The following is a 26,416-nucleotide window of genomic DNA, read 5'->3' on the forward strand; positions in this document are numbered from 1 at the left end:
GTCTCAGAGTAACGTGCAGCTCTTAAAAGTTTGTGCACCCCTTTGACCGGTTGATTTATTTGAATGTGACCTCATTAAACACTTTGTTAGGTCTTATTTAAGGCATACAACTTTAACAAGACTCAAACTCAAGTCATGAAGACTAAACACTAAAGCAACTACTAATCTTATTTTATATATATAGTTAAAGACAAGCAGGATTAACTCTTCATACAATTATTATTATTATTATTGTTATAATAATTATTATTATTACACCACAATTTACTAAAAAACAATAAAATCCTCAGTTATTTATCCAGTGGTTACCAAACTGACCTCGGCTGTCCATCCGGTCTTTAATAATTCTTTTTAATTCTTAGATAAGCTTATAAACTTTAGAGCTAAAACTATATCTATACATCAGGTTTGTGTCACAACAGGGACAAATGAATATCACTGTACTTAAAGCAGTGCATATAATAATAATAATAATAATTTGGTGTTTTTAGGACAATTTCATATTTTAATCATTTTAATATTTCAGTGTTGTCAGAAACATCCAGAGCTTTAATGAGATGGAGCTGATGTTTATTATTCTAATGCATTCTACAACCTTTATACAGATCAGAAATAATACATCACTGTAAAAAATATTCAATATCCAAATCAACACAAAACATTTCTGTAATTTCAGGTGCCAGCTAGTTAAGTCTGTAAATTATTTTCTAACATAAAAACCTCATAATGAGACTCAGGAGTGATAAATATTCAAATCTAGTTTAACATGTTTTGCTATGCTAAAGCTACACATCCGACTTGCTAACCCAAGTGTCAAGACTAGCTGGCTCAATATTCGTGATTTTCGAAGTCCATTCACAGCTAACGATTTAACAAACACACACAGGATAAAGTATTCTGCCTGTAATTATAGCTGATAGCGATATAAATTTAAATCTCGCTCTATCAGTTTGAATTAACTCGATTTGTTTACTATAGTTTAGCTGCTCACCTGCATCGACGCCATCTTGGAACACCCCTAAGTTCTGGACGCGTTATTTCGCTCCCTACATCCGTGTTTTCACAAGTCCCGCCTCCTGCGCTGCGATTGGCTAGTTATACTCCATCCTGCATTCCGATTGGCTAACTGTATCCCAGTCATGCACTACGATTGGTTAGATCACAAAGCAGTTCATACTCTATGGCACAAATTGTATGAATGCTGCAAAGAACGAATCTTTTCTGACATTAGATGAACTTATACTGTATTTTTTTTTATGGCACTAAGTATACCCAAACTAACTCTGCATATCATCTGTAGTCTAGATATTAAAAGTTATTGAGCTAGGTCTGTGCATGTGCAATACAAAATATAACTAATATATGCCATAAAAAATGTCACACTATTTAGACTGTTGAGCACTAGGTCCAAAATGTCCTGTATATCTCAGCAATCAGATGGAAATTATTAGCTAATGTTAGCTGAAAATAAGACAACACACATTTCATTTCTTTAGATACCGTCTATAACATTAAATCTGACAATCACAGTGAGAATACTGAATTTGATTGATTAAGGAATATGCATGTCACTTAAGCTAGCTTGCTAAATTGTGAAAAGTGTTCGATCCACATCTTCTGTTAATTAATAAAAATAATAATTATGACAAACAATAATCCACTTAGTTAGTATGTAAGACCCCTAACTTTGTGTTGTTATAAAAATGTGTGGGGGAAAAAAAAAAATAATGTTAGCTTGTTGTGAGAAATCGGGAGAGAAAGAGAGAGAGAAGGTGTAATATTTAATATGTTTATGTTTATATATAATGTTTATGATGTTTTGAAAGAGAGAGAGAAGGTGTAATATTTAATATGTTTATGTTTATATATAATGTTTATGATGTTTTGAAAGATGCTCTTGGTTTGTTGGCATGTTACAACATTTGCTAAGTTGCTAACTACATTAAGGTTCATCCATAAGTTGACTCCTGAATCAGTGAATCATTTTTGTCATGACTGAGATATACTCTCTCGTATTCAGTGTGTGACTCAGTAAATTACTTTCGTCATTACTTTTATATTTTTTTTATTGTGTTATATATATTGTATATATATATTTTATATTGTGTTCTTTGTATTTACAATCGCGTGTTTGCTGAACCGGTCCCTTGACTCAATGAATCATTTCATGACTCATGACTCAGTGAGTTCAATGATTCCTCTTCCTAAAAGGTTGAAAGGTGAACGACAAGGTCGCGTTATCTAAACTAGTTTGCATTTGGCTCATCTTTACAGCCAGACATTCGAAATGTGACAGTTTTCAAAATTTAACATTTACTTTCAACACTTGACTCCTAGGATTTGGTTAAATTTCCATCTGATGTATCAGAGATCAGCTCTGTTTGCTGGTCACCAATTAAAATTTCAGAGATCCTTCACGTCCTTCCTTCTCACCTCCAATTTAACTCCTGTATTCATTAAGATGAAGTGAAATGAAGACAATATAAATACGGGAAAAGACAGGATTAGAGCTTAGCATTTAATCGGATGTCTTTTGCATGTGTTTTAAATAATCTGGGCTGGACTTAAAGGCGTGTGTCGAGCTGCCAGAGATGCACAGGAAAGACTGGAAGAGCTCAAACACATCGTAGATGAAATCAAAGATGAAATCGTTCCTGGTTATTTTGCTCCTGCTGCTACTCTGTGGCACGTCTGTAGGTCTGCTGAGAGAATATAAGTTAGTTACCAAGGCAGTGAACTGGTCTGAAGCTCAGAGCTACTGCAGACAGAAGTTCACAGACCTGGCAACCATCACTACTGACACGGAGCAAAATAAACTGGTGTGGTCTGAAGAAGGCTTCTACCTGTACGCCTGGATTGGGCTGAAGAGAACCGAGCCACTCTCAAACACCTGGCAGTGGTCTGATGGACAAACTCCTACTCTGTTTAAGTGGAAAAACAGCAACCTCACTAAATCTAAAACAACCGAGGATTGTGTTATTTCAACTCCACTGGGCTGGGACATCAACAGCTGCTCCAAGAGATGTTACTTCTTTTGTTACAGAAGCTTGACGCTGGTGATGGAGAACAAAACATGGGACGAGGCTCTCGAGTACTGCAGGAGCTACCACACTGCTTTGGCTTCCCTGACCGTTCCCGCGCAGCTTCGCCTGGCCGAACAAGAGGTCGCTCCGGCTCAGACCACTAGCGTGTGGACGGGTTTGCGCTTCATAGCCAGAAAATGGATGTGGGTGACTGGGGAGGAGGCGTCGATCACGTTCTCGCAGAACTCATGCCCAGCGCCACGTTACCGCTGCGGAGCTCACAACTTCAACACGCATGTCTGGGAGAACAGAGACTGCAAGGAGAAGCTTCAGTTCCTCTGCTACTGAAGGAGCAACAGACCCTCGGAACATCAATCAGGAGTTTATACCTGGACTAAAGATATTAAAGCATCAGAGATGTCTAAATTAATTTCCAGAACTAGGAACGATAGTGCTTTTATATATATTATATATTATACAAGGCGTTTACGTCCGCAGCTCTACCGCTCACTGGATGTTTTTTGTTTTTCGCACCGCTCTGATTAAACTCTACAGAGAAAATCTCAGATGATCAGCAGTTATACAAATACTCAAAAATCATCACACTGATTACATTTCACATTTTAGATCACAATTTATCTTCATTCTGATGTTTGATGTGAACTTTAACTGAAGCTCTTGATTTGTATCTGCATGATTTTACGCATTGCGTAAATAATTAAGTGCTCCGTAAGTGTATTTCTGATATTATCGTAGGACAGAAGATGAGATTTACTGTTTTAAATGTACTTTATTATCTTCCAATGAGAGCATGCAAGAGCAAACGGAGACTCTTATCATATGAGGAAACTTGTGCATAAAGTTCTTGAATATTTATGATATTTATATTTCTGAAATGCTCGCTCTGTGATTGGATGAATTGGCGTATTAATGATTATTAATGATTCATGAATATTCCCAGCACTTGGGGGAAAAGACTTGTATAAATTCTTCTTTAATGTAGAGTTAATTATTAAATTATTTTATTCATGTGGTTAGTATTTCACAGCAATTCATTAGCAGTGGAGGGGAAACAGACACAACATGCTATCTGCGTAACGACCTTCTCCTTACGGAATTCTGCATCATGGACAAAACTAATACTGTGGGAAAGGGAACTAAAATTTAAAAGCACACGACACGTCCTTCTGCCACACGTTTTGTCTATTTTGTTTACTAAAACGTTTCATCGAACTCAAGCACGTGCACCGCGTACACGTTTAACAATCTAAGAAGTTTGCAGCCATGAGCAGTTCCAGGGCGATTTCCGGAGCGATGGGGAATTCCGGGATTTCTGTGGAGCTGTTGGTGTATCGGACTTTGTAGGTGAAATACATGCAGACTTTGGAGAGGACGTGAGACGGAATCTCTCGGAAATTCACTTCATTCGTTTCGTTTTCAGCAAACTGACCTGGTGGGGAAAGAAATAAGAAATACGAGTCGGAAATTATTTACTGGATTTCAAATAAAAACACAGAAATAAATGATTGTTTTAATTAAAATTATATGTAAATTTAAATATATGAACATTATATAAGTTATAATATAAAATATAATAATAATTACAATAATAATAATAATATAAACATTAAATAAAATATATAAACAATAATTTCATCTAAAAAAAAAAATTAATAACTGGTCTGTTAGGCAAAAAAAAAAAGATGTTTATATTATATATAAATTAACATATATAACAATATTAACAATATAAAGAGGTATACATATGTTATACATATAATTTATTAAATAATAAATTCTATTGTTGTTATATTTATTAACAATTATTAATATTTTCATAATATTAAATTATTATTTAATATTAGCGACGATTTCAACTCTGCTTCTGAGGTAAGCCGAACGCAGCCGTGTGTGTGCGTGTGTGTGTGTGCGTGCGCGTGTAATCACCAGGGCCGCTCAGCATGGCTTTGACGGTTCCTGACGTCAGCGTGTGAGTGTGTGTGTGTGCGTGTGTGTGCGTGCATGTGCGTGTGTGCGTGCATGTGTGTGTGTGCGTGCATGTGTGTGTGTGCGTGTGCGTGCATGTGCGTGCGTGCGCGTTTGTGTGTGCGCGTTTGTGTGTGTGTGCGTGTGTGTATGTGTGCGTGTGTGTATGTGTGTGTGCGTGTGTGTATGTGCGTGTGTGTATGTGTGTGTGCGTGTGTGTGCGTGTAATCACCAGGGCCGCTCAGCATGGCTTTGATGGTTCCTGACGTTAGCGCGTGTTCTCTCTTCACGATGAACTCGTGACCGTCAGAGGAGATCAGTTTCACGTACATGGCGTCTGGGCCTTCGCAGCCACCGTACGTCTTCTCTTCACAGTCTGCAAAACATTCACGACGATTTAAAGCAACGAAGCGAAAGTCGTTTACTCTCGAGTTCATCGTTTTCCTACGACCGCACGTCAGCGAGTGTCGCAAACAATTACGCTTTTATGTAGTAAACAACACGCTGCACTTTTTTTTTTAAATCCATTTATAATTATATTTACAGAATTCGTTGATTTTATTGTCCATAAAGAGGAAATTTGTGTTTGGCTTCACCATACAGCATAAACAACAACATAAAAAAAAACAACAAAACAAAAATGTTAATGGCGTGGAACGTTCATGAAACAAGTCACTTCCTGTTGTCGCTTACGTTACAGCAGCTATAAACAGTCGTTCCCTCGCCAGCCGCTCTTTATTCTCTCTCAAAGAAAAAAAATAAATGCAGCTTGTTTTTGTTACCAAGAAACTGCAAAGAAGAAACGTAAACTCCATCCTGAAGCTTTATCTCTGACACTGGAGACTCCTTCCATAAATGCTACATAAATAAACAAACGTCTCTTTATAAAAACGAACAAAGTCGAACGCGAAGGCATTTGACCTTGTCGTGACCTTTGGTCCTTCCCAGATCTGCTGGTTTCTGTAATAATTCCATCCTACAATGTTATAAATCTTATAAAACGCTCAGCCTCGGCCACTCGTCCTTAAGATATCACGCTAACAAGAAAACTTGCGAGTTAGCTGTTACCATAGAAACGGTAACGAGGTGTTATTTCAGCCCTATACAACCTTTCAGACTGCGTTTTTTTTTTTTTTTTGCTTTCGTTACAGTGGGAGTGAAAACGTCGACAGCGAGCTCTTACCCATGTTCTGTTCCGTTCAGCGCTGCTTCTTCTTCTTCTCTGAAACACACACGAGAAATTACTGAGCAAATCTATTTTAAAAATACAAAAATATCACAAGCGTTCCTAAAAACACGACACAAAATATTCTCAAGTTATCTAGAAGTGAAATCTTACTAATATATTCTGATATTTAAAGATTTTTAATATTTACTATTATTTAAATTAATTTTTTTCATTATTTCCAAAATAAAACAGTTTTGTTATTCTTCTTCTTTAACAAATTAAAAACAGTCCAAACCGATTAAAGAGCCGAGACGCTGATGGTTTGAAGAAAATTTCAGCAAATAAATTAGGAAATAAACAGCTTTTTCTCTTCTTTACTTATTCTTCCTCTCTTTTTCTTTCTTTTCCACCTTCTCCTTTTACTTCCCTGTTTCTGATTATTTTCTCTCCATCTCTCACCTCTCTCTGTTCCTCTAGCACTCAGTTAAAGATCTCGTCTGGTTCTACTCATGTTCTTATCTCACTTTGCTCGCGTTTCCTCATTTGTAAGTCGCTTTGGATGAATAAGTTTAAACGTAATGAAGTTATTAGAAAGTTAGTTTCATCCTCTTTTCATCCTTTTCTTTTCTTTTCCTCATCTCTTCTTCCTTACCTTCTATGTTCCTTCTTTTCTTCGATTTCTTTTTACTCTCGTCTATCTTTTCCACATATTTATTATCTTCTTACTCTCATCTTTTTTTAAACCTTTTTTTTTAACAAAAAATCATACTACTCTTTTCTTCCTTTTTTATTTCCCCCTTTTTCACCTTGAATTTTGCTTCCTGTCTTCTTTTTCTCTCCTTTCTTTTCTCATCTTCCTTTTTTCTTTCCCCAACCTGTTTTTTTTTTATTTCTTTCCCCATTTTTTTTACTCTTTACACATCATTCTTTTTATTCTCCTCTTTATTTAAAAAAAAAAAAAAAAAAATCACAGCACTTTTTTCTACATTTTTCTTTCCCCCTTTTCTTCTCTTTCTTTCCTCATACTTTCATTCTTGTTTTCTTATTTTCTCTCTTCTTTCTTTTTTCTCCCCAACCTTTTATTTATTACATTACTTTCTTTTCTTTATTCTTCTTTTCCTTCTTTTTTCCCCCTCTCATCTTCCCATCCATTAATTTTTCCCCTTATTTATATTTCCTCTCTCTTTCTTCCCCACCCCCCTGTACTTTCTCTCTTTTTCCCCTCATTTCTTTCTTTCATCCCTCTGTCATTTCCAGCTCTTGTTTATTCTCCTCTACTTCTTTTTTTTAATCATCAATAGCATTTCTTTCCCCCTTTTTTCTCCTCTTCCTTTCCTTATACTTTCATTCTTCCCTTCCATTATTTTTTTTCTTAGTTATTTTTCTTCTCTATCTATCTCGCTCTCCCCCCGTACTTTCTCTATCTTTTTTCCATTTCTTTTTCTTTCATCCCTCTCTCATCTCCAGCTCTGTATCTGTGTAAATCTCAGTTGCTTTAAAACACACAAGCAGAAAACAGAGCTAGCTAATGTTAGCTTTTAGCTTTTAGCTAACACGGCACATAGCTGACTCACGTTACCAAAACGAGTCTGTAGAAATGAACATGGGATTACAATATAATCTCACAAAATATTACACAACATTTATAAAAACATATAAAATATAAAACACGTATTTACCCCACGATACACTAACACGTACTTCTTTTCCAGGAAAACACTACACTAGCGACAGCCTCCTGCAACCGGAAGCGTCCGCCTCCTCCTTCTTCTTCTTTAGTACTACTCACTTCCGGTGAGTACTCTACAAATTAAAAGGTTTCATAGCTTTATTTTTAAATTAAATTTTAAATACAAATATTATCGACAATCAGATCATGTATTTGTATTTGATTTAGTTTTTTCTTTTTTTTTTTTTTACTAATTAATCCGTCACACTGATAGCAGTTTGCTTCCCGGAGTTCGCGCTGCTGAAGTACTTCCGGGTTTTACATGGCGGCTCTGCAGTAATCCGAATAGGTTGGATAACATTAAATTGCTGGAAATGTTCCATTTAAACGCTTTACCGAGGTTTAGATCGATCTCGAGAAATCAGCAGATATTAAGACACATCCATCGAGGCAGTGTTTATTTCCTGAGCAGCTCTCAGACAACATGCACAACTTCTGCTCTGAGCTACAGCCATCATTTAGTGCAGTCACTGCAGAGGACATCCTCCACATCCCAGATCAATAAGGTTATTTGTTTTTAATGCTTTAATTTGCTGTATAATGTTAACATTGTCCTGAGTTGAAATAACAGAGAGTTCAGAAAGCAGGTTGTTGCATATAAGACTATAAGACATCAGTCCAATGTGCTTATTTTATTGAACTTTTTATTTTAATCCAGGTGGTGATATGGCAATAATATCATATCACTACTCAAGATTTAAACATGTTTCTCTGATACATGAAAATAATCACAATATTTACACTTGCTAACAATCAGCAGTACAGCAGTGTTGCATTTCTAATTAAACCTCTAAAACTGACTTTGATGATACTTTTTAATTCTTATTTTTATTCAATACAAAAAATTAACACTGAAAAGGGGGATTTAAAAATATGTAAGTATGTAAATAGGAATAAATGTTATAAAAAATGTTAAGTAGAAAACTTTAACATCAAATCAGCTTCTTCCAGAATTTGTAATTATTTTAAAAAATGTATTTTTAAATGTATAAAAAGATATCTCATTAAAGTGTATCGCAACATAATTTATCATGATATCGGAGTTTAGTACAGTTTGTTGATGATTTTTCTGCTCGTTCAAGTCATCGACCACGTAGTGATGAGCGATGTGGCAAAAATGAAAGAGATCATGATTCACAATAATTAAAAATATCATGATGCACGAAATGTATCACAATATTTTGGCTTTGCGAACAAAACACTGGAGCCATTTTTAGGAAAAACAAATCTACAACATTTACAAGAAATGTATTTAGCAAGGAAACACAACTAACAAAGGACAATGCTGTCTTAATTTATATAAACTGATTAAATCTACTTGGTGAAGGTTTTTTCAGGTTATTTCACAAACAGTCAGATTTTAAGCCAAGAAAGAAAACACGTCTTATTTTTGTTGAACTGTTGATTTAGTAGCTATGTTACTGCAGGATTATTTCCATGCTGTTTATCCAGACAAGTGAGAAATCCTACTGTAGAGTAGACTGGATTACGTTACTTCCTGCATATGACTCGGATCTTCTCCACTTCTCCGCTGCGTGTGTTTTATAATCATCAGATTAGCTAAATACCAGGTGAGAACTTCACTACAGTGTAATTAACACTAACCAGTGTTATACAGAAACTGAATCTTCTTTAAGTCTGGATTTGCTGTGGATCAAACAGACTAAACTTTTCCTCAACATCCATTCTATCTATTTATCTATTTATCTCATAAGATGTCTCCTACCTTCAGTCTTTATGTTCTTTATTCTTCAGATTCGAGCCTGCGCGTATGGACGATGTTATTCCTCACGGCCGGGCAGCACCGAGGACGGAGTTCTGATCTACACGGGCAATCTGGGCAAGGCCGTGCTCGGTAAATCTCTTACAGGACGTAACCATTTGGCTAATTGCCCACAAGTTTTGCTTTAATTAAGTGAGAAAAAAGTGTTAAGTAAATAAAGGCATGATTAGATCAACATTTATGATGTCTGATTCGTCAGAAGCTTTTATTCAAAGTAGTTTAGATGGAAGAGAACCCAGTTCAGTGACAGAGCGGATAAGGAAGCAAACTTTTTGGGATTTTTTTGGGATTATGTTGCTACACATTGCGATTGCGAAACACCTCGTTATAAAAACTTCTCCCAGAACAGCTACAAGATGAATCATGACCTCACGCAAGTTATTTCAAAGCCAGAAGAAACACTCGGAAAACAGGCGCAGGTACAAGACTGTGCACTTCTCTTTTACGAGGGAAAATAATGATCCCATAATCAATTACAAACGACGTCATTAAATCGCTTTCATTCCACTTTTAGACGTTTTTTTTTCCCAACATTGTTGTTGTGTGTTAATTTTTGCCGCTTATTGTAGAATATTATAATCATCTCTGAGTATTTCCACCTGTTTTATTATTAGTTTCTTCTAGTATTCCTACCTGTACTATTGTTAGTATCTCAGAGTATTCCTATCTCGTTTATCATTAGTATCTCAGAGTATTCCGATCAGATTTATCATTAGTATCTCAGAGTATTCCTATCTCGTTTATCATTAGTATCTCAGAGTATTCCTATCTCGTTTATCATTAGTATCTCAGAGTATTCCTATCCCATTTATCATTAGTATCTCAGAGTATTCCGATCGGATTTATCATTAATATCTCAGAGTATTCCAATCAGATTTATCATTAGTATCTCAGAGTATTCCGATCAGATTTATCATTAGTATCTCAGAGTATTCCGATCAGATTTATCATTAGTATCTCAGAGTATTCCGATCAGATTTATCATTAGTATCTCAGAGTATTCCGATCAGATTTATCATTAGTATCTCAGAGTATTCCGATCAGATTTATCATTAGTATCTCAGAGTATTCCTAGGTGATTTGTTATTAGTATCTAAAAGTTTTCTTACCTGTTTTTTATTAGTATCTCAGAGAAATTTATTATAGTATCTATAGTATAATATAAATTATTAGTTCTGTAATATCTTATTCATCATGTACAAAAATAAAATTTCACACAGACCAAAGAGAAAAATCACAAAATTCCCCAAAAAAATTGGTTATGGAGTAAATCCTGACAGCTTGTTATTAGTAGCTGTTTTGAATTTCAATACTGTGACCCTATTGGCTGTTTGCAGGCTGTCTGTGATTGGTTGAAATCCGTCTTATTATAAAACATGTCACATCGATTAGCTACATGTTTGTGTTTGATTTGCAGGTGTGAAGTTTTTCTCGTACTCCAGCAGCATGTTCAGTTTGTGCATGATGCCCCTCATCCTCACGAAGACGGGCATCGGGGTGAGCAGCTTTGCGATGAAGGCTGCGTTCTGCGGTTTTATCGGCTTCTTCACGTTCCTGACGCCGGTCCTCCTCCACCTCATCACCAAAGGCTACGTGGTGCGCTTGTATCACAACAAGGAGACGGACGTGTACACGGCCGTCACGTACAGCGCGCTGCTGGTGGAGAAGAAGACCGTGTTTCACCAGAGTGACGTCAAAGTCCCGGACGTGAGCCGCATGTTCACGAGTTTCTACGCCAAGAAGCGTTCGATGCTCGTAAACCCGATGCTGTTCGACGTGCCACACGACTACAATCACCTCATGGGCTACGATCAGCCTTTCTCCTTCGACCCGGAGGACATAAATAAACCTGATCAAAATTAGCCGCTGTCACTCTTCATTTTAAAACTTTATGAAAAGGACTTGAAAATGTAAAAAAGTACAAATTGCTTCGTTTATCTGGTAAAACTTGGTATATCTATAATATTGTATAATATTTTAAACATTAGCACATTATTAAAAAAAAAAATCCTTGATAGAAGTGAGTTTTGTCCTCCATGTTGTTCACTCTGAAAGCTAAGAAGGACAATGCTCCTTCAAATTTGTCCAAAATAATCATCTTTAGACCTCAACTGTTTTTACAATAATGTTATATTAAATTAAAATAGATTTTACGCCGTCTTCTGAATGGAGGAAGATCTTTCTGAAGGCTTATTAATGTTAGCGTTGAAGATCATAAACATGTCCTGTGAACTCCTCTCAGAACCCCTGTCACGTTAGCTTATGTTAGCCAAAAAGCTACCTGTGAAAACTATAAACATGAGCTTAAAAATCCTCTAAGACATCCTGTATGATTAGTTTATGTTAGCTAGCTAGCATAGCTGTGAAGATTAAACACTTTTTTGCAAAAAGTCATCTAAAATCCTGTCAGGTTAGTCAGTGTTGGCATTGAGAATTATAAACGTGAATGTGACTTAAAATCCTCTCAGAATTCCTGTCGGATTAGTTAGTTAGCTAGCTAGTTAGCGTAAAACAGATTTTATAACTGTTGTAAACAGTTTTTTATATTAGCTAGTTAGCTAGCATAGCTGTGAAGATTAAACACATTTTTGCAAAAAAGTCATCCTAGAATCCTGTCAGGTTAGCTTAGGTTAGCTAGCTTACTAATGTTAGCATTGAGAATTATAAACGTGAATGTGACTTAAAACCCCCTCAGAATTCCTGTAGGATTAGTTAGTTAGCTAGCTAGTTAGCATTAGCATAAAACAGTTTTTATATGTTATAAACAGTATTTAACAGGATTAAAAATCCTTTCAAGTTAGCTTATGTTAGCTAGCTAGCATACAGATGCCAATTAAACACATTTTTGAATATAACCCAGAAATCAAATAAAAATCCTGTCAGAATATTTTATGTTAGCTAGCTGGCTAGTGTTCTCAGTGAAGATTATGAATATTTAAGAATCTCAGAATCCTCTCAGGTTATGTTAGCTACCTAGCTACCATTAGCAGTGAAGATTGTACACATCTCTGAATAACATCCTTTCAGGTTAGCATATGTTAGCCAGCTAGCTGGAGTTAACAATGAAGATAATGAATGAATATGAATAGAATTCTGTCAGGTTAGCTGATGTTAGCCAGGTATTTACAGTTAAAAATAAAGATTATAAACCTTTAATAAATATAATTTATGCTTTATATAAAAGTCTTCATATGCTACCTAGCTATCTAGTGTTAGCAATAGAGATGATAAACATTTATACGAATATATATGAATAAAATCCTGTCAGAAATCCTGTTGTTAGCTCACGTTAGCAAACTGGATACTGTTCTCAGTGGAGATTATTAATATTTAAGGATATGACTTAAAATCCTGTCAGGAATCCTAGCTGTCATGCTAGCTCATGGTAGCTAGCAACTAAATGTGTGACTGTTTCAGACACGTTAGAAAATGTGTAACTTATCAAACCATCTTGTAAATAAAAGTGTCTATAAATAATCAAGTAATGAATTGTCTTAAACTGTGACTTTTGTTAAAAATGTGTTTTTATTTACATTTCCCACAGCATTCAAACAGAACACAACCTCCTGTAAATAAAGGACGTAGCCATGCAGGTCTGTACAAACACATTTATTTTAAATATTCACATTATTGTGTTTGAAACGATCCAGTCACTATCTTTAAAGTTAATTTTACAATAAATATTAACTACAGTTGCACCGCCACAAATCTACAAACTGCGCTTCAGGGAAGGAAAAAACAAAACAAAACAAAAAAACATCAACATGAGAGTAAATGCAGAAAAGACAGCGTTCAGTTTGTCATGTACACTTTACATTGTGCAGGTTAAATATCCATTACGGGAAATTTTCATCCACATAGAATGACTCTTGCATTGTAAATACGAGAACTAACACATGATTATGAAGTGGAGCGTCTGCATTTCCTCCATCGATGCAATGAATACGTGAGACAGAGAGCCGCAAGTGTCTAATGAGGAAAGAAACCATGACATTAGTGCTTTTTCAAGTTATACAAAACCTGAGAACTCAATTGTACTTGCATATTTTACTCTATAAAAATTAGACTTTTTTTTTCTGTACAGACTGATACGAAGAAAGCCAAATACCGTAACGCCTTCTCATAAATATTTATGACAAGGCACGCATAATTCTTCATAAATACTCAGAGCAGGAATTATTTGTCCTGCTAAAATGGTCTTTTTTTAAAAAAAATCACTTGTTAGGAGAGAGAATAATCCTTGTGATCTGTAATGTTTTTCGCAAACTACCAGGTCAAGTATTTACAGGTAAAATAAAGACCAACCCTTACGTGTTGGTCATTCATATATTTATCTCTGGTGATTATGGAGAAGCCAAGTTCTGTGCTAATGGCATTTACCATTAATATAAAGTGCTGTTTTTGTTTATCCAGCAGGAGGCGCTGTTGTGTCCATCACTATATAAGTGACACAGATGTTTTATAAAAGGCAAGACATCTTACAGCAAGTTTTGTCCACAGTGTTAAAAATGTGCTGGACAACTGGTATAATGCGTGCATGCATTGTTTCCACTGAATAAATGCGCTGAACAGATGAAGACTAGCATGCTAATGTAGGTAGCTGAATATTTTGTATATATCTTGCTTCTGTTCTTTTTTGGTCTTGTATATTGTGCCTTATTTGAACGAGAGGGTAGTTAGAGCGACTCTCAAAATACTGACACGTAAGCTTAGCAATCAGGAGGAGATCACCTCATGAAGGCATTTTTGAGAACAATTTAATGCATCATCATATTCAAGTCCTATGAACTAATTTGCATACACTGGTTTTACTTTCACTATCAGTGAATAGGCTACATAGTCAACCCAAAATTGGAAAACAAAATTGGAGCCATATGTGATTATTAATTAGGTGGAGACTTGTCAGCATGTCAGGCTCGGCAGTAATTCTGCTCAATCGTACTTCTGTAGATCAGGAGAAGATCTGGAGTACAACAGTACAGTTCTCAGACTCACTGATCCAAATCAAGAACTGCGATCAACATATTAAAATAAGACAGGACGATTCTCATCATTGTCCTTCCTGCACACCAGGTCATTACGGTATCATGGTATAAGTATCTTCCTCTGTGGGAATGCAGTTCCATCAGCCATAAGTGAATATATCCGGTCATGCAAAGCTAAAGAACGGTCTCTTTGCAATATCGGAGAGTCCGTGTGCCTCGTCCAGTCCTGCTACCCCAGAGAGTCCAGTTACCTCTTCCCTATTAATGACTTGTTTTATAGTCAGTCCATAGGTATCTAAAGGGCCCAGTTAACATCACATGCTGGATTCGCATGGTGGCGAGACATTCCCATCCCCGGTCGATTTGAGAATGTCTGGTGAGAGGAGGTGATTGATGACCTTCTGTTCACTTTGACTGCTGTCTGAAGTGTCCTCCATGCCAGGGGAGCAATTCAGCACAATTTTAGGTGAAGCAGGAGAAACCATCGGCTTGTCAATGTGATTCTTCCCTCTTTGGCTCTCACTGGAGGATGGAGTAAAAACAGGAGAACTCATTGCTCCATCTCCTTCAGAACCTCTTCCTGGGGTTTTGGGACTTTGCCTAGAATGTGGTGTTAGTTGTCCCATGTCATCTGTGACCACCAGATGCAAGCTGGATGATGCATCATCTCCAGACTCCAGACTGAAATTGACTTGGAGGCCCTTGGCATGTCTTTTTGGAGAGCCTGTTACGCTTTCGCTGCTCATATCAAAGCTTTGGTTCTCCTCCCCTTGAGATCGGGCACTGCCCTCTGGTTTGTACTGGACAAAATCATAGAGACCCTCCTTGATGATGGCATGCTGCTTCAACTTTTCAGACGCCTTTGTGTTTAAGGAGGTGATCTGGCTCAGATCTAGAGGAGGAGGAGCACGAGGGTGTCTTGACTGCATCACGTTGGGGATCAGAGCCGTTTTCTCCACTTCGCTGATGTCTGTGGAGCAGCTTGCAAAACTGTCGATGCTTGACACACTTCTGATCTCAGTAACAGAACGATCTTTCGTTGATGGGTCAGACTGAACCACCTTCATCTCCAGACTCTCCTCCCTTCCAATCCTGTTGCCTTCTTTCGGAGCCGATGCACTGGGAGGCATTGCCATTTGGTTATACATTTGCTCCAGAGATTTTGCGTTTAACCGTTGAGGACTCGAGCATGGCTTGATCACTTTCTCTGGAGACCTTAACTGCATCACTTCCTGATATTTAGGCTCGTAGGATTTGGTGGCAGTGCTTGGACTTTTCTGATAGGCCCATCGACTTGGAGAAAGGTGGTTGTCTGAGGGCTTCTCTTCATTCTTCTCAATCACAACGTCCACCAATTCCATGTGACGCACAAAGGAATCCTTCATATTCATTGATACAATGCTGCCATTCCGCCTTGCCCTTTCCAAAGCTTCTCTACGCTTGATGGCTTTCTCCTGCCTCTTCTGCTCTTTGTAGAACTCTGAGAAGTTGTTCACAATGATGGGAATTGGCAAGGCGATCACAAGAACACCAGCGATACAGCAAAGCCCACCTACAATTTTACCCAAAAGGGTTTGTGGATAGATATCTCCATAACCCACCGTTGTCATTGTAATTGTGGCCCACCAGAAGGATGCTGGAATGCTGGTAAATTTGGTGGCATCTTCATCTTTCTCAGCAAAGAACACCAGACTGGAGAAGATCATGATTCCCATTGCTAAGAACAAGATTAGCAAGCCCAGTTCATTATAGCTCCTCCTGAGTGTGAAGCCCAGTGACTGAAGGCCTGTGGAGTGTCTGGCCAGTTTCAGGATCCTGAGTATTCTCATGATCCGAAATATCTGGACCACCCTGCGTACGTTCTGGAACTGGAGAACGCTCTTATTGGACTCTGTGAGAAATATGGTGATATAGTAGGGAAGTATGGCCAATAGATCGATGACATTCAGAGGGCCTTTGAAGAACTTCCACTTGTTGGGCGAAGACAGAAACCGCAGAAGGTACTCCATGGTGAACCATGCTATGCACACAGCTTCTACGTGGGCAAGGTTCGGGTTGTCATTCGACTGTCCGTACTCGTCGATGACTTGTAACTCGGGTAAGGTGTTCAGTGACAGGGCGATGGTGGACAGGATGATGAACAGGATGGAAATTATTGCCAGGATCTGAAAAGAAAAGAAAGGAGAGATTAAGATAAGCAATGTCAAAACTCAAAAAGTTTGAACTTACATCATTACACAATTTAGACAACAGGTTCCCAGGAACCCCTGTCCTGCAGCTGACTAAAATGGACCAGGGTTGAGAACCTGTGCTTTAAACCATGCAGAAGGTATGTGGTTAAAGGTCTGTGCTGGTGAGTAGAAGGTTGTGAGTTTAAGTCTTAGGATTGCCAGTAAGGCAAATGCTCGTTTTTACCCTAGGTTTGGATTCTGCCAACTTGTCAGAGCCATGAAGTATACATCGTCTATAGATATAACATTCTATAAATGTGAAGAATATTCTTTTTACAAAAGCATATTTTGTTGTTAAAAAAACAAAACAAATGCACCAGGGCTTGGGGTGTCCATAGATTCAATAGGCACGGGTGACAAATTAAAGGAAAAGCCAACACAAAGTGTTATACTAAGGTACTGGGCGATGACAAACCACCAGAACAGCTTCAATGCATCTTGGCAAGTGTACTGCAGTGATGGAGCACCGTTCTGCCAAAAGATATCAGTGTTTTGATGACGGTGATGGAGAACGCTGTCTAAAATGTTCAACTGAGTTGAGAAGTGAGAGTGGTGAGTGTGAAGCCGACATTTACTGAGCCCTCAGGCCTTGTAGATGGGGCGATTTCATCCTAGAAGAGACCACCCCCATCAGGATAAAAAGGTTTCATCATAGGATAAAGGTGATCAGTCAGAAGAACATTGAATTGGTTTGCAGGGACACTTCCCTCCAAAGAGGGCATATGGAGCGAGCAAAAATAATTCCCTCTCAAAGCATAAGAGCCACCGAACCCCCTGACTGTATGAGTCGAACATTCAGACCTTATCACTTTCTCCCAACATCTCTGTAGACCAGTGCCTCTAGTTTTAGCATCACTGAACTCTCAAATGTGCCATCATCTACTATAATGCAGTGTTTACAGTATGTACTGCGACACTACTATAATATCCGTCTCTGCATAGTATTATTATTTTTTAAATTTTTCTTTCATTTATACAGGGATTTCATTAAGATCAAATTCAAATTTTGTCACGTCACAGTACGACTTGCAGTGAAATGCTTTATACAACTGTTTCAACATAAAAAGAAAATATAGAAAAATATCATATATAAAGAACAATATAAAGAAAAAAATTAAATATAAGAAAAATATATGAAGGGATTTAAAAAAGTGTATAAGAATATATCTATGGATTTATGGATGGTGACAGCAGCAGTCTGACAGTACAGATATAAAGTGCAGATATGTGCAGTTTTGTGCGATGTAATGTGCAATAATGTGCAATAAATGCAATACTAAATACTAAATTGTAATATTAAAATAAATTATTAACGTTATGTATGTAGCTGTAGACGGAGGTTGGGTGTTTGAAGGAGATGTATGGATGGAGATCAAGATCTTCTCAAAATCTAAAATCACAACATAACCTGTACATAGACAAGCTGGTAAAAGGTCAAGTAAAGCATACAAAACATCAACAGGAAATAAAAGCTTAGAAGGTTTATTGAGTACATTTTAGATTTTAAATCATTCAATGAGATAAACGTATCGTATCACAAAATGAATTAATTTAAAATTTGAAAGGAACACAAAATCTAAAACAGTTTTTTACCAAGTTCTGTGTTAACAGGAAGAAGTAGGTAAACCCGAGACCTAGTATTAACAGAACAGTGTTTAAAAGTGAGAACAGATGAGAGATAAGTGAGTAAAATTGCCTTATAGCAAATGAGTGAATGAGGAACAGCCAACTTTTTCATATAGACCATAATGGTGAGTTCTGAATTTAACATTGGTAATAATAATAATAATAATAATAATAAAAGTTCTCACTCAGCTGCAGAACTGTTGCTCTGCTGGTATTTCCTTACATATCACGCTAATCACGATTACTGAATTTACTGAGGTCTTTCCCAAATCAGAGTCAACTGGGCCCACTCAGCATTTTATACACACTGGAGAGAATGGTACGATGCTAATTATGATGCTAATTAAGATTTCTTGATCACCTGTCTGGAAGCATCTCCACTCTCCATGTTCTTTATTCAGGTTTTTCCTTTAAATTTAATAAATAGTAGATGATGAAAGGTTCTTCTTAACAAAGCTGAAGAAGAGTATTCTAAAAATGAACTCATATTATCTTGCCTCGTGGAACTGAAAACCACCTGGAAAGTGAATATGACACCAGAGTTCCTCTATATTTATTAGAATTACATGAGATTCAGCGTGTGCCACCTTATCTCCGCACAAACATCTCGGGTGATAAACACTGCCAAGCATGTATTGATCAGCTGCTTTGTTAGTTTATGGAATGGATCTCTCTCGAGGTTTTTCCACTCTGCTTGACCGGGTTAATCGGATATTTCTGACTGAGATACCATTCTTCAGATCACATTTCTCGCCATTAAATCAATCACTGCGTCTGCAGCATTACAGCGGAAGGCACCATGCTCTTATGTAAAGATACTTCACTCCAGAACGCTAATGTTGCTAATACTGCATGGTTCTACTGAATGCTGCACTTGCTACTGCCTCCTGCTCACAGGCTTTAATGACTAAAGTGTTATCACCCATCCATTTTACTGTCAATCCCATCCTGAGATTAAAAACAAAGGCATCATAAGTACATTTTAAATATTTAAATGGGAGGGTTGCAGAGCTCGTGACATTGAAACCTAAGAGACTGCATCTGTTTTCATTTTACTCTTTTATTATGACAGGATCTGGTCAAGGTGCATGTAGATTAAGGGAGTGATGGTACACCATAACAAGGAAAACATGTTCAGTGGGTCAAAAATATATATATTTTTTCAAAGTCACCTGCTTTTAAGAAATGAAATGAAGAAATTTCCCAATTTCGTCACATGTAGAAAATGTTTATTGACAACTGGCTCACAGATAACATTGATATTTTTCTGTAAATATCTTCCTCAAACCACATCCACGTTCCTCAGTGACTTCACACAGACTTGCTGATGTGGTTTAGGACACACAGGGACTTCCTGTCATCTATAAACAGGAACTAAACTTCACTGTGTAACTGAATGCTGGAACATTATGAGGTGGCCATCCGGGACGACTGGGATAATTTTTTCCTTATTGCAGTTTGCTACACATCTGGGCTGCGGTGTTTTCATACTTGATCTGAATACATGAGTCCGCACCCAAGCCCGATTCTGGGTTTGTTTAGGCTCATAATCGCAGGTTTGCATTCACATAGAAGAATTTCTTCTGAACCGTGAATAAATCGCGCAGTTCCATACATCACTTTTGAGCATGCAGGTTTACAAGTTCATCCGTTTACTGCTTTTCCTTTGGAACTAACACTCAAGCAGCGAAGAGCAGCGCTCTTTGGATGCATTGCTTTCCCCTGTGCAGGAATAGCACAGCTTGTTTTTTTTTCTTTCTGAGATGCATCAGTGCAAGTGCTCGCACCACAAAGGTGAGCTAATTACAGTGCTTAGCATGCAGCAGCGAGAGCTTATAGCTTCCTCTCCTGATGTGCACCGCATCACGGTTCAGTTGATACCCAGACCACAGTTTTCAAGAGGACCAGGGATCCGCAAATGTGAAAGCAATCATAGCAAATTCAGAACTCTTAAGAGGTTTCAGTTGTCTCTCTGGGGAAACCAGGGGAGCGTTTCCCTGTCAGGGTTAAGAGAAAGCCCCCTTTTTTTAAGCTAAGAACCTTTAATTATCTAATGAACCAGGGAAACCCCCCCACCTTTTTTTTGAAGAGTGTATCAGTCCATACCCAAGTGATCCAAAATGCAGAATTATACCGAAAAGCTGGATGTGATGATGAAAAAAACACAGTTCTACTTTGAAGTTAAATTTATAAATACAGACTATCACTGCTATTTTACAAAACAGTTTATTTGAAAATGAGATTACAGAGCTTGAAGTTCTTCGAAGTTGCTTGAGGCAAGTACTGTATATAAGGAATGGGGTCTGTATTTACAGAAAAGATGTCTTTTCTGGAATTCTGGCAGTTTCTCTAACCAGAAAACTAAAAATTCTCAAAGCTATATTGCTTCTTATCATTATATAGTATTTATACACCATTCTATGTGAAGATCAGTATTTTTTTAAATGGACTTATAGCATAGTTTAAGGGAAACACCTACCACACCTATATACAGGTGACATCATTATACAGCTATAACACAACAGTATTCGCTTTTAGCGACATCTCGTCACACCTGTACGTTGAACCTTATCTCGATTCTTCCTGTCAGGTTGGAAAGAGTGAGTAACCACGTCTAACCTTTTGGGATCCTCACTATAGATAGCATCTAAATCCTATTATTGTACAGTGTTATCCTGAAACATCCGGCTGTGGAGAAGACAACGTAAGTATGCTCGTCACAGCTCTGAATACAGAAGGAAAACGAAAACACACTGGATAGTTTCGTATCAACTTCACAGTTTGCTATAGTATGCATTATATAATTACACATTCTCTATTTGCAGAGCGGTTGGACTTGGAGGAGGTTAATCCAAAGGCTCAGCCACAGAGGACACGAAATGCCACGTGAAATCCTCCTGAGCAATGGCACTGCCAGATCTTAAAGGAAATCCTATCAGACACGCAGAAGTCTCTTGCAGAGTCACTGTGAGAACACACCCGAAGGCACGAGTTTACTCCCTGTGCTGTAACGCTTTAGTTGATTTTTGTCTGGCTTAATACACTTTAATTGTGCATTACATTAAAGCCACAAAACCACAAGTGCACCAATAAATCTGGAGTAATTTATCAACGTTGGGCCGCAGAGAACATTGGAATACACGCTGTACTCTTTATGGGAGACGAGAGACAGAGGATAAGAGACAGACATCGTGTGATGTGACGCCAGGATTGAGCCGTCAGGTTAAAGGTCAACAGGCGTGTTCAGAACCAGGTTTAAAAAAAGAATCTGGCTGTAATCCCTTCAGTAACGGACACGCAGGTCGATAAAGACAGAAAGGTGAACGGATCTTCCTCTTTAAAGCTCCGCAGGTTATAAAGCAGAGGAAGATTGGGTTTCAATGGCCAAGTGTATATTTACTTGTATTCATTTGGTGGAAGCTTTTTATCTAAAACAAATCAGCAGAATCCAGTCCAATCACAGAGCTGAGTTCTGCGTAGTACCTAAAATGTTATCATACCACTGTCCCATGTGCTGTATATACATATTTATAACAGTGATCATTATTTATTTATTTATTTATTTATTTTTATTAATGATGCTAGAGTTTCAATCAGTGGGGAAGCCACCAGTCATTCCCAGGCAGACACCAAAAATCAAGCTTCCCAGGAACTATACACTCTTCCTCAAGGGATTTTGAGTGTTTTATTATTTTGTTTTATTCTTTATTTAACGGTTATTTCACTGGTTAATTCACACTGAGATAAGAACCTCTATTGCAAATGAGCCCTGGCCAATAAAGCAGCACACTAGTTTGAAAACAGGAGTACTCACACCCAAACATTTCCCTTACAAATAGCTAAAAAAAATAAATAAATAAAATAACATTGGTTCAGCTGAAATTAGTTGTTTCACACATTTCTGTAGGTCACGTCTGGACGATACAGTGATATGAATCAAAGCAGCTTTACTGAATCCAGACTGCACAAAGTGAATGTAACGATACAAGAAGATTATGATTTTATGCCACGCATGTACAGGTATTTGCAGTTCTAGATTTCCTTTTTCTGAACAGGGAAATCCCTTAAAAAAACACATTAAGGAGTTCACCTAGAGGGACAACCGATGAACACATTAGGATCCTAATTTTAACAATTTTAATTAAACATTAGGACTAAATGTACAGCTTTTTTAAAAATCTACACTACCAGCTAAAAATTTGGACACACTGAAGTGAATATATATTTTTACAGTGTCTTTAAGATTTATTTCTGTTTATTTTTGAACCAAATTTTAAATAAATAAATAAATAAATACACCTGCAATCAAACTTTTTGAGAAGCAGAGAGTTTATTTGGGAACTTTTAGAAAAGCCTCCTGGGTGAATCTCCATCACGAAGCTGGTGGAGAAGATGCCGAGAGTGCCTTCAGGAATAGTGTTAGGAATTTAAAATCTATAGTTGTAATTTTTTTTTTTAAACACTTTTTTTTGGTCACTGTTTAACTGCATATCTGTCATTTCACAGTATGTCTGCCTCTTATAAATAATGTCTTCATTATTATTCTACAAAGAAAATTTAGAGAATAAAAAATTACGACGGTCCTTCTATGAGAAGTACATATATCATGGTGTAGATATATATTGTTCGTTTTGCTGTTTTTGAAGGTTGAAAGAACATTACACACACTGCATTACCAATAAAACGTGCACATGTAGATGTACGATGCTTTTAACTTGCTGGTTTGTCATGAAAAACTCTCGACACACTCACAGTGACCTGCTGAGTAAATCTCATGAATGAAACTGAAATTATTTCCTGTATACATCCCTAACAAAACGAGTGTGTGCCCTACACTGACAAAGTGCTTTCCTACAATCGCTTAAGTCGTTTAATCATCTGAAGGTGGACAGCTTGAAAAGCGGGAAACACCCGAAGGCTAAACTTTAGAAGGGCACAAATTCCCAGAGTGCAGCGCTGCCACGGCCTGCTCGTTAATCAAAACAGTGAGCTTTAGGGAGAAGAAGACAAGCTTTCAACATTACTGTGCACTCCTTATCCACTCCACTGCTGTCTGATCTCATGTTTTTAAGTGTTAGAGAGAAAGATGGAGACTTAAGAGGCAGATTATTGAACTTTCTCCATCTGTGCATTGATTACATCAGAGTTTTTTGGCACAGCATGCAGAAAAAAGATGAAAGAACTAAGGCTTTTTCTCAAATCGCACTATTCTTACATTGTACTACACTCTACCACACTATACTACACTATACCACACCATACCACACTATACCACACTATACCACACTATACTACACTATACCACACCATACCACACTCTACCACACCATACTACACTATACCACACCATACTACACTCTACCACACCATACTACACTCTACTACACTATACCACACCATACTACACTCTACCACACCATACCACACTCTACCACACCATACTACACTATACCACACCATACTACACTCTACCACACCATACTACACTCTACTACACTATACCACACCATACTACACTCTACCACACCATACTACACTATACCACACCATACCACACTCTACCACACCATACTACACTCTACCACACCATACTACACTATACCACACCATACTACACTCTACCACACCATACTACACTATACCACACCATACTACACTCTACTACACTATACCACACCATACTACACTCTACCACACTATACTACACTCTACCACACCATACTACACTCTACCACACCATACTACACTATATCACACCATACTACACTATACCACACTATACTACACTATATCACACCATACTACACTATACCACACCATACTACACTCTACCACACCATACTACACTCTACCACACCATACCTTACCACACCATACTCTACTATACCACACCATACTACACTCTACCACACTATACTACACTATACCACACTATACTACACTATACCACACCATACTACACTATACCACACCATACTACACTATACCAGACCATACTACACTCTACCACACCATACTACACTATACCACACCATAATACACTCTACCACACCATACTACACTATACCACACCATAATACACTATATCACACCATACTACACTATACCACACCATAATACACTATATCACACCATACTACACTATACCACACCATACCTTACCACACCATACTCTACTATACCACACCATACTACACTCTACCACACTATACTACACTATACCACACCATACTACACTATACCACACTATACCACACCATACTACACTATACCACACCATACCTTACCACACCATACTCTACTGTACCACACCATACTACACTCTACCACACTATACTACACTATACCACACTATACTACACTATATCACACCATACTACACTATACCACACCATACCTTACCACACCATACTCTACTGTACCACACCATACTACACTCTACCACACTATACTACACTATACCACACTATACTACACTATATCACACCATACTACACTATACCACACCATACTACACTATACCACACCATACCTTACCACACCATACCTTACCACACCATACTCTACTATACCACACCATACTACACTATACCACACCATACTCTACTATACCACACCATACTACACTATACCACACCATACTACACTATACCACACCATACTCTACTATACCACACCATACTCTACTATACCACACCATACTCTACTATATCACACCATACTACACTATACCACACCATACCTTACCACACCATACTCTACTATACCACACCATACTACACTATACCACACCATACTACACTATACCACACCATACTACACTATACCACACCATACTACACTCTACCACACTATACTACACTCTACCACACCATACTACACTCTACCACACTATACTACACTATACCACACCATACTACACTATACCACACCATACTACACTCTACCACACCATACTACACTATACCACACCATACTACACTATACCACACTATACTACACTATACCACACTATACTACACTCTACCACACTATACTACACTATACCACATCATGCTACACTATACCACACCATACTACACTCTACTACACTCTACCACACCATACTACACTATACCACACCATACTACACTATACTATACCACACCTTACTACACTATACCACACGATACTACACTCTACCACACCATACTACGCTGTACCACATCATGCTACACTATACCACACCGTACTATACTACAATATAGCGTTCTGCATAAGGGTGTCTGCCAAATGCCATAAATGTAAATGTAAATAAATGTATACCACATCATACTATACTGCACCCTACTATATAATATGATACGATATGAGGTGATACTATACTATATGATAATATAATACACTATACTAAATGATATGATACAATACTATGCAATGTGATGCAATACTACACTATACAATACAATACGATGTGATATTATACTATATGATAACATATTAACGTTCCAATCTGAGACCCTTTTAAAAGCTAAAGAACGCTTTATTACTCTACAAAGAACTATTCAGGCAGTGCTGATTTTTACTGTATCGTAAATGTATTGTAACCCCTAAACAGACATACTTCTGTGTCTGTGAGCGTTTTCTGCTTAGCATTGTTGGTACTTCTGAATTAGCAATTTTGAAAAATTCACTTCTGATGTTTCCGCCACTTCTGCTTCTCAGTTCTAGTAAATTCTAGTAAATCGTGCTGGTAATAATAGTGCATGGCATCTTGCAGAGGTTTCCAGTATGAACACATTCCTACACGCTACTATTAGTTACTGATTAAACAGACATGTCTTAGTGCTGTAGTATCACCACCCCAAACGGCACGACCACCATTACGTCTATCAACTAACACAAA

The 26,416-nt window shown here is 37.5% G+C and overlaps 4 protein-coding genes across 5 annotated transcripts in view; 1 reads left to right on the forward strand and 3 right to left on the reverse strand.

Annotated features, from left to right (window-relative positions):
* ube2wa (ubiquitin conjugating enzyme E2 Wa) overlaps positions 1-3,887 on the reverse strand; it is a 9,607-nt gene extending 5,720 nt beyond the window's left edge. The window contains exon 1 of the mRNA XM_034314626.2: positions 992-3,887. Coding sequence (XP_034170517.1) covers positions 992-1,006 — 15 coding nt within the window. The 5' untranslated portion in view covers positions 1,007-3,887. The remainder of the gene's footprint in view (positions 1-991) is intronic.
* Positions 3,888-4,028: 141 nt separating this feature from the next.
* elocb (elongin C paralog b) lies at positions 4,029-7,974 on the reverse strand. Of its 2 annotated transcripts, none has more exons than XM_026941389.3 (4): positions 7,857-7,974; positions 6,193-6,231; positions 5,242-5,385; positions 4,029-4,473 (listed from the first exon to the last, which is right to left on the reverse strand). In XM_026941389.3, the coding sequence occupies exons 2-4, from the start codon at positions 6,194-6,196 to the stop codon at positions 4,283-4,285; spliced, it is 339 nt and encodes a 112-aa protein (XP_026797190.1). In that variant the 5' UTR covers positions 6,197-6,231; positions 7,857-7,974; the 3' UTR covers positions 4,029-4,282. The 2 variants fall into 2 exon arrangements, with proteins under 2 accessions (XP_026797190.1, XP_053083526.1); XM_053227551.1 differs by having other exon boundaries at positions 7,879-7,971.
* A 163-nt stretch (positions 7,975-8,137) lies between these two features.
* tmem70 (transmembrane protein 70) lies at positions 8,138-13,186 on the forward strand. Its single transcript, XM_026940929.3, has 3 exons — positions 8,138-8,412; positions 9,662-9,761; positions 11,107-13,186. Exons 1-3 carry the CDS (start codon positions 8,221-8,223, stop codon positions 11,550-11,552), a joined length of 738 nt encoding a protein of 245 aa, XP_026796730.1. The 5' UTR covers positions 8,138-8,220; the 3' UTR covers positions 11,553-13,186.
* A 136-nt stretch (positions 13,187-13,322) lies between these two features.
* Positions 13,323-26,416, reverse strand: part of kcnb2a (potassium voltage-gated channel subfamily B member 2a) — a 33,824-nt gene continuing 20,730 nt past the window's right edge. Inside the window, exon 3 of the mRNA XM_026940978.3 lies at positions 13,323-16,839. Coding sequence (XP_026796779.2) covers positions 14,989-16,839 — 1,851 coding nt within the window. The 3' untranslated portion in view covers positions 13,323-14,988. The remainder of the gene's footprint in view (positions 16,840-26,416) is intronic.

Source organism: Pangasianodon hypophthalmus, chromosome 21, assembly GCF_027358585.1.
Source record: "Pangasianodon hypophthalmus isolate fPanHyp1 chromosome 21, fPanHyp1.pri, whole genome shotgun sequence".
In the NCBI taxonomy this organism is placed as follows: Eukaryota; Metazoa; Chordata; class Actinopteri; order Siluriformes; family Pangasiidae; genus Pangasianodon; species Pangasianodon hypophthalmus.